We start from the raw sequence: 12,271 nt of genomic DNA on the forward strand, positions 1-12,271 counted from the left end.
GATCCGACATTTTTTCAGCGTACGCAGGATGCCGTATCGCCATGTGGTGTCATAGGCTTTGGATAGGTCTAGAGATGCCATCAGACAGTGTTCATCGTTGTTTGGCAGTGATCTCTCCAGCTCTGCAAAGTATGTATCTGTGCCGCATCCGGCACGGAATGCGTGTTGTCGCCTATCGAGGCGATTTTTTTGTTCGAGTTCGGTGGTTAAACGACGATTCACCATTCGCTCAAATATTTATGCCAAGCAGCTTGTCAGCGTAATAGGACGGAAAGCTGCGGGACCCGAGTCATGCGTGTTCGGTTTTGGGATGGGTACGATAGTGCCGGTCCGCCAGCTAATAGGAAACTCACTATTTCGCCACACTCTGTTTAGGAGCTCCAGCAAAGCTGATTTAACGGAGAACGGGAGTCGCTGAATCATGGGATACCCGATGTTGTCAGGGCCGGTCGACATACTACGCCCTTTGTCGAGTGCCCACAAAAGTTCGGTTAGTGAGAAGTCGCTGTTATACAAGTCCTCCGTGTCATTAGATGTTTCGATGTGGTTTTTCTCCGCCTTCTCTTTTATTTTTCGAAAGGAAAGGGAATACGATGAGGTAGCAGACCTCTCCTCGTAGTGCTGCGCTAATTCTCCCGCTATCGTTGTTGGATCGTCGGTGAAGCCAGTTCCTAATTCCATCACCATTTTTCGGTTATAGCGTTTGCCACGCAGTGCATTTGTTTTTTGCCACAGTTCAGAAGAAGTACTATTTAGTGCAATCTTCTCGATAAGTCCCTCCCATGACGTTTGTTTAGCTTGTAGAATCGCTTTTCTCGCTATTGCTCGTGCCTCCTGGAATTCTTTTAGTGCTTCCGCTTTTCTTGGATCGGAGTTTTCTAGTCGCCGTAGCGCACGTAGTGTTTTTCTTCTCCGTTTAATCACTGTCTCTATTTCAGGGCACCACCAAGGCACGGATTTTGGCCCGCTCTTTCCGCTTGTACGTGGAATACACGATGTAGCCGCTGCAATTATTCTCTGGGTAAACGACTTTACATCGATTTCCTCACCGGGGCGGATGGAGTTGGCAGTCAGATGTTCATACAACTGCCAGTCTGCATTGTCGTATTGCCATTTACGCCGTTTTGTGTATGATTGCGACCAATTGGTTGTTGAAACTGTAATCGGAAAATGGTCACTATTGTGCGTATCCGGAAGTACACGCCAATCGAATTTCGAGGCCATTGATTCGGAGCAGATGGTTAGATCAATCGCAGACGTGGATCCAGTGACTGGATCAATACGTGTGTGTGTGTGCCATTATTCAGCACGACGAGGCTTCTAGACAGCGTTTCTTCGGCTAACCATCGACCAAGTGCATTAGATGTGTTTGAACCCCACGCGAGATGGTGTGCGTTGAAGTCACCTAGTAACAAAATGGGATCGGTTAACTGTTCGAGCAGACTGTTTATCGCAGTGCTGCAGTCTTGCTGGCTCGGGGGGATGTATACAGATACTACAGTGACAGGTACTGGTAAAAAGACACGTACAGCGATGATTTGTTATTCACAGTCAGTTGCGAGCCTCTCGAAAGGTACTCCATCTCGAATCGCAAGACCAACTCCATGTTGCCAGCGGTTGCGACAGCCTGTTTTCAGTAGCAGCGTGTAGCCCTTACCACCGAAGTCCGCAGCAATGATTCGGTTGTCAGCCTTCGTTTCTTGTAGAGCCACTACACTTGGTTCGTATTCGGCAATGAGCTGTTTAAGTTCGTTCACGTTGTGACGCAGGCCTCGTATGTTCCATTGAAGGGCGAAAGTTTTACCACGATTTGATTTTGGAGGAGGCGATAGGGTTGTTGACGAGCAGATAGATGTTCTACGTGGTATCGTTTGCGTTTCTCTTCGGCTGTCGACCGGATTCCAGGAAAAGCTAGAGGGTGCAAGACATTCGTGACTGGTCCCACTCTCTTTTCCCCGGATATCCACTTCCATAGTTGGAAGGGGGGAGGTTACTCCATGCTCTTCCTCCCCTCGTCGATTGTCGCTCGTTTGCTGTGCGATATGTTGTGTGTAGTATGACGACGACTGTAGTGTTGGCATTTTCCGTACTGTGTGTGTGTTGTTGTTGAGTGGCGTGTTTGTGTGCGATATGTTGCGAGGAAGTTCTGTAGTAAGGCTGTTCGTTCCAATGCCGACCGCACAGGGGGATTCTCTATCAACGGGTTGGGGTGAGACGTCCCGAACAGATCCTCCAGCCTGGTGCGCTCCTATTTCTGAGAGTTGAGGAGGTACTACACTTTCCCACCCTCCAAGTCGAGTATTTCGGTTATTCGTTTCGCTGGTGGAGTTGGTGATGGTGATCGTTGAACGGTCAGAGGAGAGAAGATCGTCGAATGTGCTGGCTAGGGGGCGTTTCGTCGATCTCACATTCGTCACTTAGTTCCACTTCATCAGCGTTTTCTGTTTCTTCTGCTGTGTTCGTTTTCTTCAAAGGCGGGCTTTGTCGGTCGGGAGAAATATCTATATGTACGTTTTCGCTGTTCGTATTACGTTTTGATTTTTTGCTGGCTTCACCACGCTTCGGTCTTAGCGATGACGGGGATCGGTTTCTAAGCTGTATGTTAGTTGCTGTTATTTGTGTCGCTCGCAAGTTTCTTGGTGGTTGGATATTCGTTTGCGGTTTTTCTAGCTGTGTTTTCGGTTGATGGTTTTCTGTAAATGCAGTTGTATGTTGTGTTCTTATATTTATAATGTAAGTCATCATCTTTTGAATTTGCTCGTCTTTTTTCTTCGTCGATTCTAATAGTTGGGCAATCTGTATGTCTTTCTCCTTCATCTGCTTTTCGAGTTTATCCAGCATCAACCGATCTTTATTTTGTTGGTTTATTGCAGCGGCATAACTACCTACGTCATTCCCAATTCTTTTCCGTGCTTCGGGGTATGATAGATTGTGGTCTACCTTGAGTTTGATAACTGCCTTCTCTTTTGATATAGGGGGCATTCGCGACTGGAGGGAGAGTGTGTATCGTTGCAGTTGTGACAGTGAGCTGTTTTCCCACATTCTTCGCCATGGTACTCCGCAGAGCAGCGGCGGCAACGCTGTGGGCCGGGGCAGCGCATACGAGGATGACCGAAGCAGAAACAGTTGTAACACAGCAGAGGATTCGGGTAGTATGGTCGCGTGACGATACGTAGAAGACCGATTTTGACGTGGGATGGATACGAACATTTATAATACGTCAGAATAAGAGCAGCTGTATTTACCCGTTCCCCATTTTCGTTACGTGTAATTCGTTGTACCTTTATAACACCTTGACTCTGTAGACAACACAGGATTTCTTCCTCTCCCAAGGGGATGAGGTCAAAGCACGAGATTACACATCGACTAATATTCAGGCTTGGATGAGGTTGGATGACGATTTCGGTACCATCGAGCAACATGGTCATCGACAACAGTTTCTCTACCTGAGTAGGATTGCGAACTTTCAATGTGTAACGGGTTCCTTGGGCTTCCGATGTTGCGCCTTCGATTGATCCTCCAAGAAACTGTTCTACAGATTTACCGATTACAAACGGATTTTTTGGCAAAGGGGTATCATCTTTTCCAATTAACTGCAGATATGTCAGTTGACCAAATACGTTCGTCGGGTCCATAAACACCGGTAGCCTTCTACCTTTGGCTGATCCTCCAGGATCGCCGCTTCTGGTGGCGGCCATAGCCGCCCAACTGTCCTACTCCTCACGCACACTCACACAGACCACAGAACGTTGGAAGTAAGTCCGAAGACAAGTAACAACGGTCACCCGTTGTTTACCCCAGATACGAAAAAATAGAAAAAAGATTTTCCTACCTTCTGTTTTCTCAACGTTAAGACGAGCAGTGACACACTTCTAGGTGAATTGCCTACGCAAATCCACCACACATACCCTTCGATCCGTGTCGTCTCTACTCACAACAAGTTGGCGACAAGCTACCGATATAGTTGGGTATTCCGTGTAGTGAACGTTTTTCCACACTCCAGGTGGGTTTGATGCACGCACCCAATACACACAACCACTTATGCACGCTATCCGTGCGATTTCGTATGTTCGAGAAACTTTTCTAATCTTTGTTTAAAATATCTTTTTCTTTTGCCGAGTATCGCTTGCCACTCGGGTCACGTACAACCGAAGAATTAGTGGACCGCGTGCAGTATGTACACAATGAACAATGCCTGCGCTGGCGATACCGGTGTAAACAATACACTACAGCTGAACGAATTAGTACTAATATCGCTCTTTGACACACTTCTATCGGTTCTTCTGCTTTGGTATGAAGCGATTTTCACTTTAAAATATCATAAGTATCAATGAATTAGTCAGCGAGCATGAAAATTTTCACAATAAATTATTTAAATCGCACTGTTTACCCGCCGCGATGACGGTTACAGCAGCTGCTGTACCGGCTGTGGCACACACTTTTCACACTGTTTCTGCTATTTTCTAGCGATTTTCAGCGGACTTTCGTTAGAAGCATTAACTATTGGTAACCAATTAGCAACTCGATGACTATTCGATCGATTATACCTGCGAGAACAATCTAATATCGCGAAATTTGATATAAGTACGCACACGATTGTTTTATAAGCAACCTTATCCCGAACTCGAATGGTTTATTGTTTATTGTTTATTGTTTATTGTTTATTGTTTATTGTTTATTGTTTATTGTTTATTGTTTATTGTTTATTGTTTATTGTTTATTGTTTATTGTTTATTGTTTATTGGTTATTGTTTATTGTTTATTGTTTATTGTTTATTGTTTATTGTTTATTGTTTATTGTTTATTGTTTATTGTTTATTGTTTATTGTTTATTGTTTATTGTTTATTGTTTATTGTTTATTGTTTATTGTTTATTGTTTATTGTTTATTGTTTATTGTTTATTGTTTATTGTTTATTGTTTATTGTTTATTGTTTATTGTTTATTGTTTATTGTTTATTGTTTATTGTTTATTGTTTATTGTTTATTGTTTATTGTTTATTGTTTATTGTTTATTGTTTATTGTTTATTGTTTATTGTTTATTGTTTATTGTTTATTGTTTATTGTTTATTGTTTATTGTTTATTGTTTATTGTTTATTGTTTATTGTTTATTGTTTATTGTTTATTGTTTATTGTTTATTGTTTATTAGTTATTGTTTATTGTTTATTGTTTATTGTTTATTGTTTATTGTTTATTGTTTATTGTTTATTGTTTATTGTTTATTGTTTATTGTTTATTGTTTATTGTTTATTGTTTATTGTTTATTGTTTATTGTTTATTGTTTATTGTTTATTGTTTATTGTTTATTGTTTATTGTTTATTGTTTATTGTTTATTGTTTATTGTTTATTGTTTATTGTTTATTGTTTATTGTTTATTGTTTATTGTTTATTGTTTATTGTTTATTGTTTATTGTTTATTGTTTATTGTTTATTGTTTATTGTTTATTGTTTATTGTTTATTGTTTATTGTTTATTGTTTATTGTTTATTGTTTATTGTTTATTGTTTATTGTTTATTGTTTATTGTTTATTGTTTATTGTTTATTGTTTATTGTTTATTGTTTATTGTTTATTGTTTATTGTTTATTGTTTATTGTTTATTGTTTATTGTTTATTGTTTATTGTTTATTGTTTATTGTTTATTGTTTATTGTTTATTGTTTATTGTTTATTGTTTATTGTTTATTGTTTATTGTTTATTGTTTATTGTTTATTGTTTATTGTTTATTGTTTATTGTTTATTGTTTATTGTTTATTGTTTATTGTTTATTGTTTATTGTTTATTGTTTATTGTTTATTGTTTATTGTTTATTGTTTATTGTTTATTGTTTATTGTTTATTGTTTATTGTTTATTGTTTATTGTTTATTGTTTATTGTTTATTGTTTATTGTTTATTGTTTATTTTTCAGCTTAACGGAAAAATATAAAAACCTTTTCGATTATGCCATCGGAACTTGTTTTTTGGGTTTCGAACAACCCTAATTGGTGTAGAATCTTTGCTATGTTTATTTACATAAAATTTATCACTGCAGCTACCGTGAACGAACATGTCGCTTTGTGTGTCAGTAAATTTATATTTACCTGATCTCTGCGTTTATCCCCGTATCTAAATCGATCGCTTGCAATCGTTCAACTTTGGTGCCTGTAAATTGATTAGAGCAGAGAAGAGAAATGTGTCAGTTGCTAGCTTCGCGCTTGTTTCTATTTTCAGAGCATGGAACGAATCTATTGATTTTTCAACAGTGATGAGACCGAGCGGGTTCAAAAGCGTTGAGATGAATAGTTTTTGTGTTGCTCATGTGCTCTTCACCTAACCGGCGATAAATCGTAACTCTTATGGTCTATTGACCCAGAATTTCCTAGTAATTTGTTCGTCAAATGTGATAAACAGCAACAGAATTGTTATAGTGGAATAAAATCGATTCTACTGTTTAGAGTGATGATACCACGAGCTAGAACTTTACAGAATAATTGTTAAAAATCAAGACGTTTTTCAGTAGCACTTTAATTTAGTACGAGGTTGAATTTAGAATCGAACAACTTTCGAAAATATTCCTTGCCCCATTTAAATTATCGGCAGCTGTGAACAGGATGAATCTCAGTTTAATCAAACAAGATCTGCGGGATTCCAAGAACGTTTCATTAACATAAGCGCCACAAATAGCTGGTTTAATCGTCCGATAACAGAAATTCTTCTTGATACAAACTGTTCCTTCAGGTCAAGTCATTGTTAATTGCATCTGAATACCAGGGCGTGAAGTAGCTTGCTAATGACTATTATTAGGGTTCTGAATAGCATCTTCCTTTCTTCACAAGGCTATTTTCTCGAGCGGGAATGGCTGTGAATGTTATGCACGTTGCATAGCACAGTCACAGTTAGGAAGAGAACGCTGAGCAGTCGTATAACATCATCATCTCTATCGCTCGTATTATCATCACCATCATCATCGTCCTCATCACGGCTTGTTTCTAAACTTGTTCCCCGAGCACAGGATGTAGTCGTCGGTCATTATCATTAATAACAATATTTTACTTACCAGTCGGAAAATTTTCTTCGATTGAGGCCAGATTATGCTCTCTAGAGAACTGCGGTGCATGGTTGTTCACGTCACGGATGGTTATATTCACGTTGCATAGAGTCGTGAAGAGTCCATCGCTTGCCTGTAATACGTGTTAGAATAGATTACAATCAACCGTAAGCAAATAGAATTATCGATGTCGATACACATATAGAAACAAAGGAACAATGTAAATAAATGTAGAGTTAATACACGGTTGCTTCAGTTAAAATCCTACAAAGTCAGTACTGTCGATAAAGTCGTTGATCTTATGGTTATGGATTCGAGGACAAGGGTAAAGTGAGGCTAACTGGTTTCAATAACGTTCAATAACAGCTCTAGATTTGATATAGTAAATAATTATTGTCCATACAATTAACTATCAGAAAAACATTCGTCTAGCTTCAGTATGGTAAAATCAGTTGTAGCCACGATTCACGACCATCCCCCCTAGTAGTACTCACAAAACTTACCTCGACTGCAAAAAACACGATTTCCGACTTCAAATGATTCACATCGAGGGCGGTATTTTTAGAGATAGTCAACTGACCGGAACGTTTGTCGATTTCGAAATGATGCGTAATTGCCTCGTTGCCAATTATGCTGCGAGAGAAGAAGAAAAAGAAAACATAGATACCTACATTCAACGGTATGAATAATGAAGATAGATGCACTGAAATCAAAAATGCGACTAGAGATCAAAGGGCATGTATATACTGATTGAAATCGCATTATCGTCCCATACGCGCTCCAATGTCAACTATCGTTGGACTATCATGCGATCACAGTTCGGTATAACATAATATTATATGAAACAATTTAGTACAAATACCGATAATTAATTTCCGAAACAACATCTGGATCCCGTGCTTTGATGATGAGCGGAGGTTCAAAGATGGTAGCTCCTTCATCGACAGAAGCCCTGTACAGAGGACTTTCACAAACCGGTGGAGAATCATTTGCGTCCAATAAAGTTATTCGTAGCGAAACGACTGAGGTCTGGCCGCGACCTTCGTCATCAGTAGCTTTATAAGATAGATAATAAACTGCTTGGTTTTCGTAGTCCAAACAGGGCGCTTTTCCTGGACCTGCTTTGTCATGAGATTGTATACCTTTAGGCTGAAAAATGTTTTGTGTAGAGGATGGATTGTTGTCTTTTGCATGTTTAGTAGTGGCCAAATACCACGTTGTAGTGGTTTCACTCTCTTCCGAATCAGAAGCTTCCCAGTTAGAAACTGTCGGAGGAGCAATTACGTTACTATCTTTAAATTCGTTAGATTGTCCATCGCTAAGAATTTTATACGACATATATTCATCCTCTCGGTCCAGAAACCCAGTTCGCCCATCAGAAGAAATGTTAAAATTATTCAATACTGGATAATCCATAGTTAATTCGTCTGAGGAAGGATTCTGTCTCTTTCGTCTTACCGAAATATTTTCTACAGGTGGACAGCCTGCTACCGTAATAGCACCAGTAACGGAATCTACATGGAACAACTCGGCACCGGTTCCTGACAATGCGTAACGAATCCCTTGGTCTCCAAAATGACCCGAATCAAGATCTCTAGCCGTTATCGTAGTAATTAAATGTCCTGAATTGGCAGTCTCTGATACTGTTGCTGAGTATGAATCTTGCTCAAAAATAGGTCTATTGTCATTCGAATCCGTTATGGAGACGGTCAATGTAGCAGTTGATGATAACCGCGGATTAGTTTTCGTTTCCTCGGCAATCACTAGCACAATAAATTTTCTTTGGTTTGGATTTTCGTAGTCCAGAGAACCATTTGCTACTCGTATACTAATCTGGGAGGAGCCCATAACTAATTTTGGCTCGACATCAAACACCTCGGATACGTCATTCAATCGAAGAGAAAACACTGCATTTTCACCCACATCCGGATCGTGAACGCTCATTTCGATTGGCAAAGGAGTACCGGGTGCAGTGTTTTCTGACATTGACACAAAATATTCCTTTTTGTTGAACATTGGTGGCGAATCATTCACATCCCGAATAGTGATTGATGCTTGCGTAGTGGCCACTGTGAGGTTGTCATTTCCTGGAGCTCCGTCGATCAATTCTCGAGCTTTCACAGTGAGGATAATTAGACCTGTGTCATCGGGGAGGGCTTCCTTGTCCAATGGTTTCGCAGTGCGAAGCTCTCCTGTTTGTCGATCTAGCAGGAAATAATCCATGGGATCTGTGAAATACATATAAATCATTACAACGAGATCGTCCCCTAGCACCTATCTCAAAACATACTTGTAATTAATTCATATAAAATTTTTCTGGGTTGCCCCCGATCACCATCCCTAGCGTGAATCGTCATCACCAGCGTGCCAATTGGACTGTCTTCGTTGATGACAGCCGCTAAAGATCCTTGAAACACCGGAGGAGTGTTTTGCACATCTTTAACGTGGATTTCAAGGCCAGCAGTAGCATTGAACATGCCATCAGTAGCATCCAATAAAATTTGATAGATCATGCGTTCATTGTAGTCTAAATGACCTTTCAGTCTAACTACCGCTGTTAGTTTGTCCTGCCTACTTTCAGTTATTTCAATAGTGAACTTTTCGCAAGCGTCCGGATTTTGCGGCTGTGGAATACAGGTTATATCAAGATTCTCCCCAACGGTATCCCTGTCTGTTACGAGGATCGACCGAAAGATAATCGTGCCGGGAAGCGCGTTTTCTAGCACTTCTGTTTCGTATGGTACCTGAAAATAAAATCAAAAGACACTTTTTATTCATTGTACTGGTATTTACGATTTTTTGTCAAAATGATCAAAATCGCATTTTAGGAAAGTAACATTATTGTTAATATTAATCACCTGATCAACCGTTACCAAGCTTATAATGGCTTCTTATATTTCAGTCTCTTTAAAATGAGCTAGCTGAAGCTGTTATAAGCAATTTATTAATGTTTAAACAGCCTGTATTTAACAGTTTAACTATCGAAATTTACAAATTACAGATTATGTGTTAGGTGGCAGTCCTATATCTTCAAAACTAGGGTGGAAAAAGTTTCATTCAAAAATGGACTAAGATATGTTTAAAACGTCATAGCATTACAAACTGAAAATCAGAACTACGTCAAAGATAAAGGTAACTGCAAACAAGTTTAACATTTTTCAACAATGAAACTATCAATTATTCTCGAGGGAAAAAGTCAAAAGTGTGAAATCGAACCATTTTTGGAAGCCAACGCAACAGTCGTTATGCATATGCAAAGTTTCATTTTTTTGCTTATTATGAAAGTAGTAAGTTGTGAAGTGTTTTCAGCAAAGTAGTATATAATGTTGTCACAACAAACTTTGTCGAAGTCATTTCTCATCTAACTCTATTTGTTTTGGAAATAAAACGTTTCGTATTAGACTGGTCCTTCAAATCCAGTTTTTTAAAATAACTAAGGAACTGTAGTTTTAGGAAGCCAACAACGTTCAACTTATATTTGTATATATTTGAACCACATCACTTTGTAGAAGACACGAAAAGATAGCTTCTACAAAGTCCGAGTTATAGCCAAAAAAATGTAAAATCAGTTTTTTTCATCCCCAGATCATAGGTAAACAAAACCAACAGACGAAACCTGCACAGGATGAATTATTGTCATGATCACTCTACGATGTTGATTGAAAAGTTTGTTCCTTCCAGTATCTTCATTACCCTAATGCATTTGTTGTTTCTTTTACAAAGTTGTGTGTTTGGATGATGTACAAATATATGCTACATATTGTGACTTCTTAATACACTGCATTATCTTTTTACACGTCTTTTTACACGATTTTCTCGAAATTACGCGATTTTCTTGAAATTACGAGATACGTGACATGGGAAATATTGTTTATGAGCCAAGATGTAACACACACATACATACACATACAAACACATACATACGCACATATACACACACACACTTACTATATAGCGAAAGATTTTATAACGACGCGATCTTTTTTTACACGATTTGCTCCAAATAACGCGATTTTTTTACGCGATTTGTTCAAAATTACGCGATTTTTTTACGCGATTCGTAAAAAGAGAATCCAGTGTACTACTGTTTTCTAGATATTAAAATAAATCTAATTTTAAGGAATAATCTAATAAAAACGTTATATCTCCAAAACAAGAATAGCTAGAAAAAAAGTATTTTAGGCACAGTTTTTCGTGACAACATTACACAGTTGGGAATCGCTGGCCATCGACCCAAAATTGAAAATGCGAATTTCATTTATTTTTTATTTTTCCCATAGTTGTATACTATTGAAGTGTTAGAATCCAAATTTTTGGAGCATTACGACAAAATTTGAATTTTCTATGATTTTTCAAAGTGTACTGAGTCAGCGTTTTTTAGCGTTTTTCTTGGAAAAAATGCAATTTTGCGAAATTTGCTGGAGCCTTAAGGGTAACTTGAATCTTGATGACGTCTGAGGAAAAGTTGTATATAGTATAGTGGAGAATAAATCCTCATCATTGGACAATGTATAATCTCATTGTAATACTCAAAAAAATTAAGCGGAATAAAAAAAATACGAATTTTTTGCATAAAACAGCGTTTAAAGTTTAGATGGCAGGGTTTGGCACTATTAACACTAGTTTTAAAAGATAGCTTGGAAAAAATGCTTTAAAATGCATATAGTCCGATCCTGCCCAGAGTTGCGCAGAGTACCCTTCTTTCGAAGAGAAACAACGAGCGTTCGGCACATATCGGACTTTAAAAATGTAAATTTAAATTGCACACTGCAAACCGTCAACAGAATAACAAATAGATCGCACTAGTTTTATAATAACAACGTTTTCAAACATGTTTCAGTATAATTAATCACACTATTTTCATATTTACAAGTCTAACTCATCTATATTCCGATAATTAACGAAGTATCAAAAACTAATCATTGTTTATGTTTTGGTACACCAGCACTGAGCACCAAAATCATGTTTTAAGTTTATATCATACCAGTCACATGTAAAAACAATTGTGTAAGCATAAACCATGACATAATACATCGCCTGCTAATTTCTACAGAGCAAATAGTGAATTTTTATTTTGACGTTTTTTCCTTGTAGGAGCTTATGACCACTGCTACCATTAGTTAGATATATTGTGGTATATTTCGACGTAAGAAACTGCTATTTGAAAACCTTTCCTTAAGATATTAAAACTGTATTGAAAATAAACACAAAAATGAAGGTGAAGGTAGAAGTGAATAAAAA

The 12,271-nt window shown here is 38.2% G+C and overlaps 1 protein-coding gene across 8 annotated transcripts in view; it reads right to left on the reverse strand.

Annotated features, from left to right (window-relative positions):
- LOC129717991 (cadherin-87A) overlaps nucleotides 1-12,271 on the reverse strand; it is a 434,657-nt gene that overhangs the window by 85,345 nt on the left and 337,041 nt on the right. For all 8 annotated transcript variants that reach the window (XM_055668357.1, XM_055668359.1, XM_055668354.1 and 5 more), the window contains 5 exons: nucleotides 9,321-9,774; nucleotides 7,893-9,258; nucleotides 7,534-7,663; nucleotides 7,040-7,163; nucleotides 6,084-6,144 (listed from right to left, as the gene is read on the reverse strand). In XM_055668357.1, the coding sequence (XP_055524332.1) occupies nucleotides 6,084-6,144; nucleotides 7,040-7,163; nucleotides 7,534-7,663; nucleotides 7,893-9,258; nucleotides 9,321-9,774 (2,135 nt within the window). The remainder of the gene's footprint in view (nucleotides 1-6,083; nucleotides 6,145-7,039; nucleotides 7,164-7,533; nucleotides 7,664-7,892; nucleotides 9,259-9,320; nucleotides 9,775-12,271) is intronic.

Source organism: Wyeomyia smithii, chromosome 1 (assembly GCF_029784165.1).
Source record: "Wyeomyia smithii strain HCP4-BCI-WySm-NY-G18 chromosome 1, ASM2978416v1, whole genome shotgun sequence".
NCBI lineage: Eukaryota > Metazoa > Arthropoda > Insecta > Diptera > Culicidae > Wyeomyia > Wyeomyia smithii.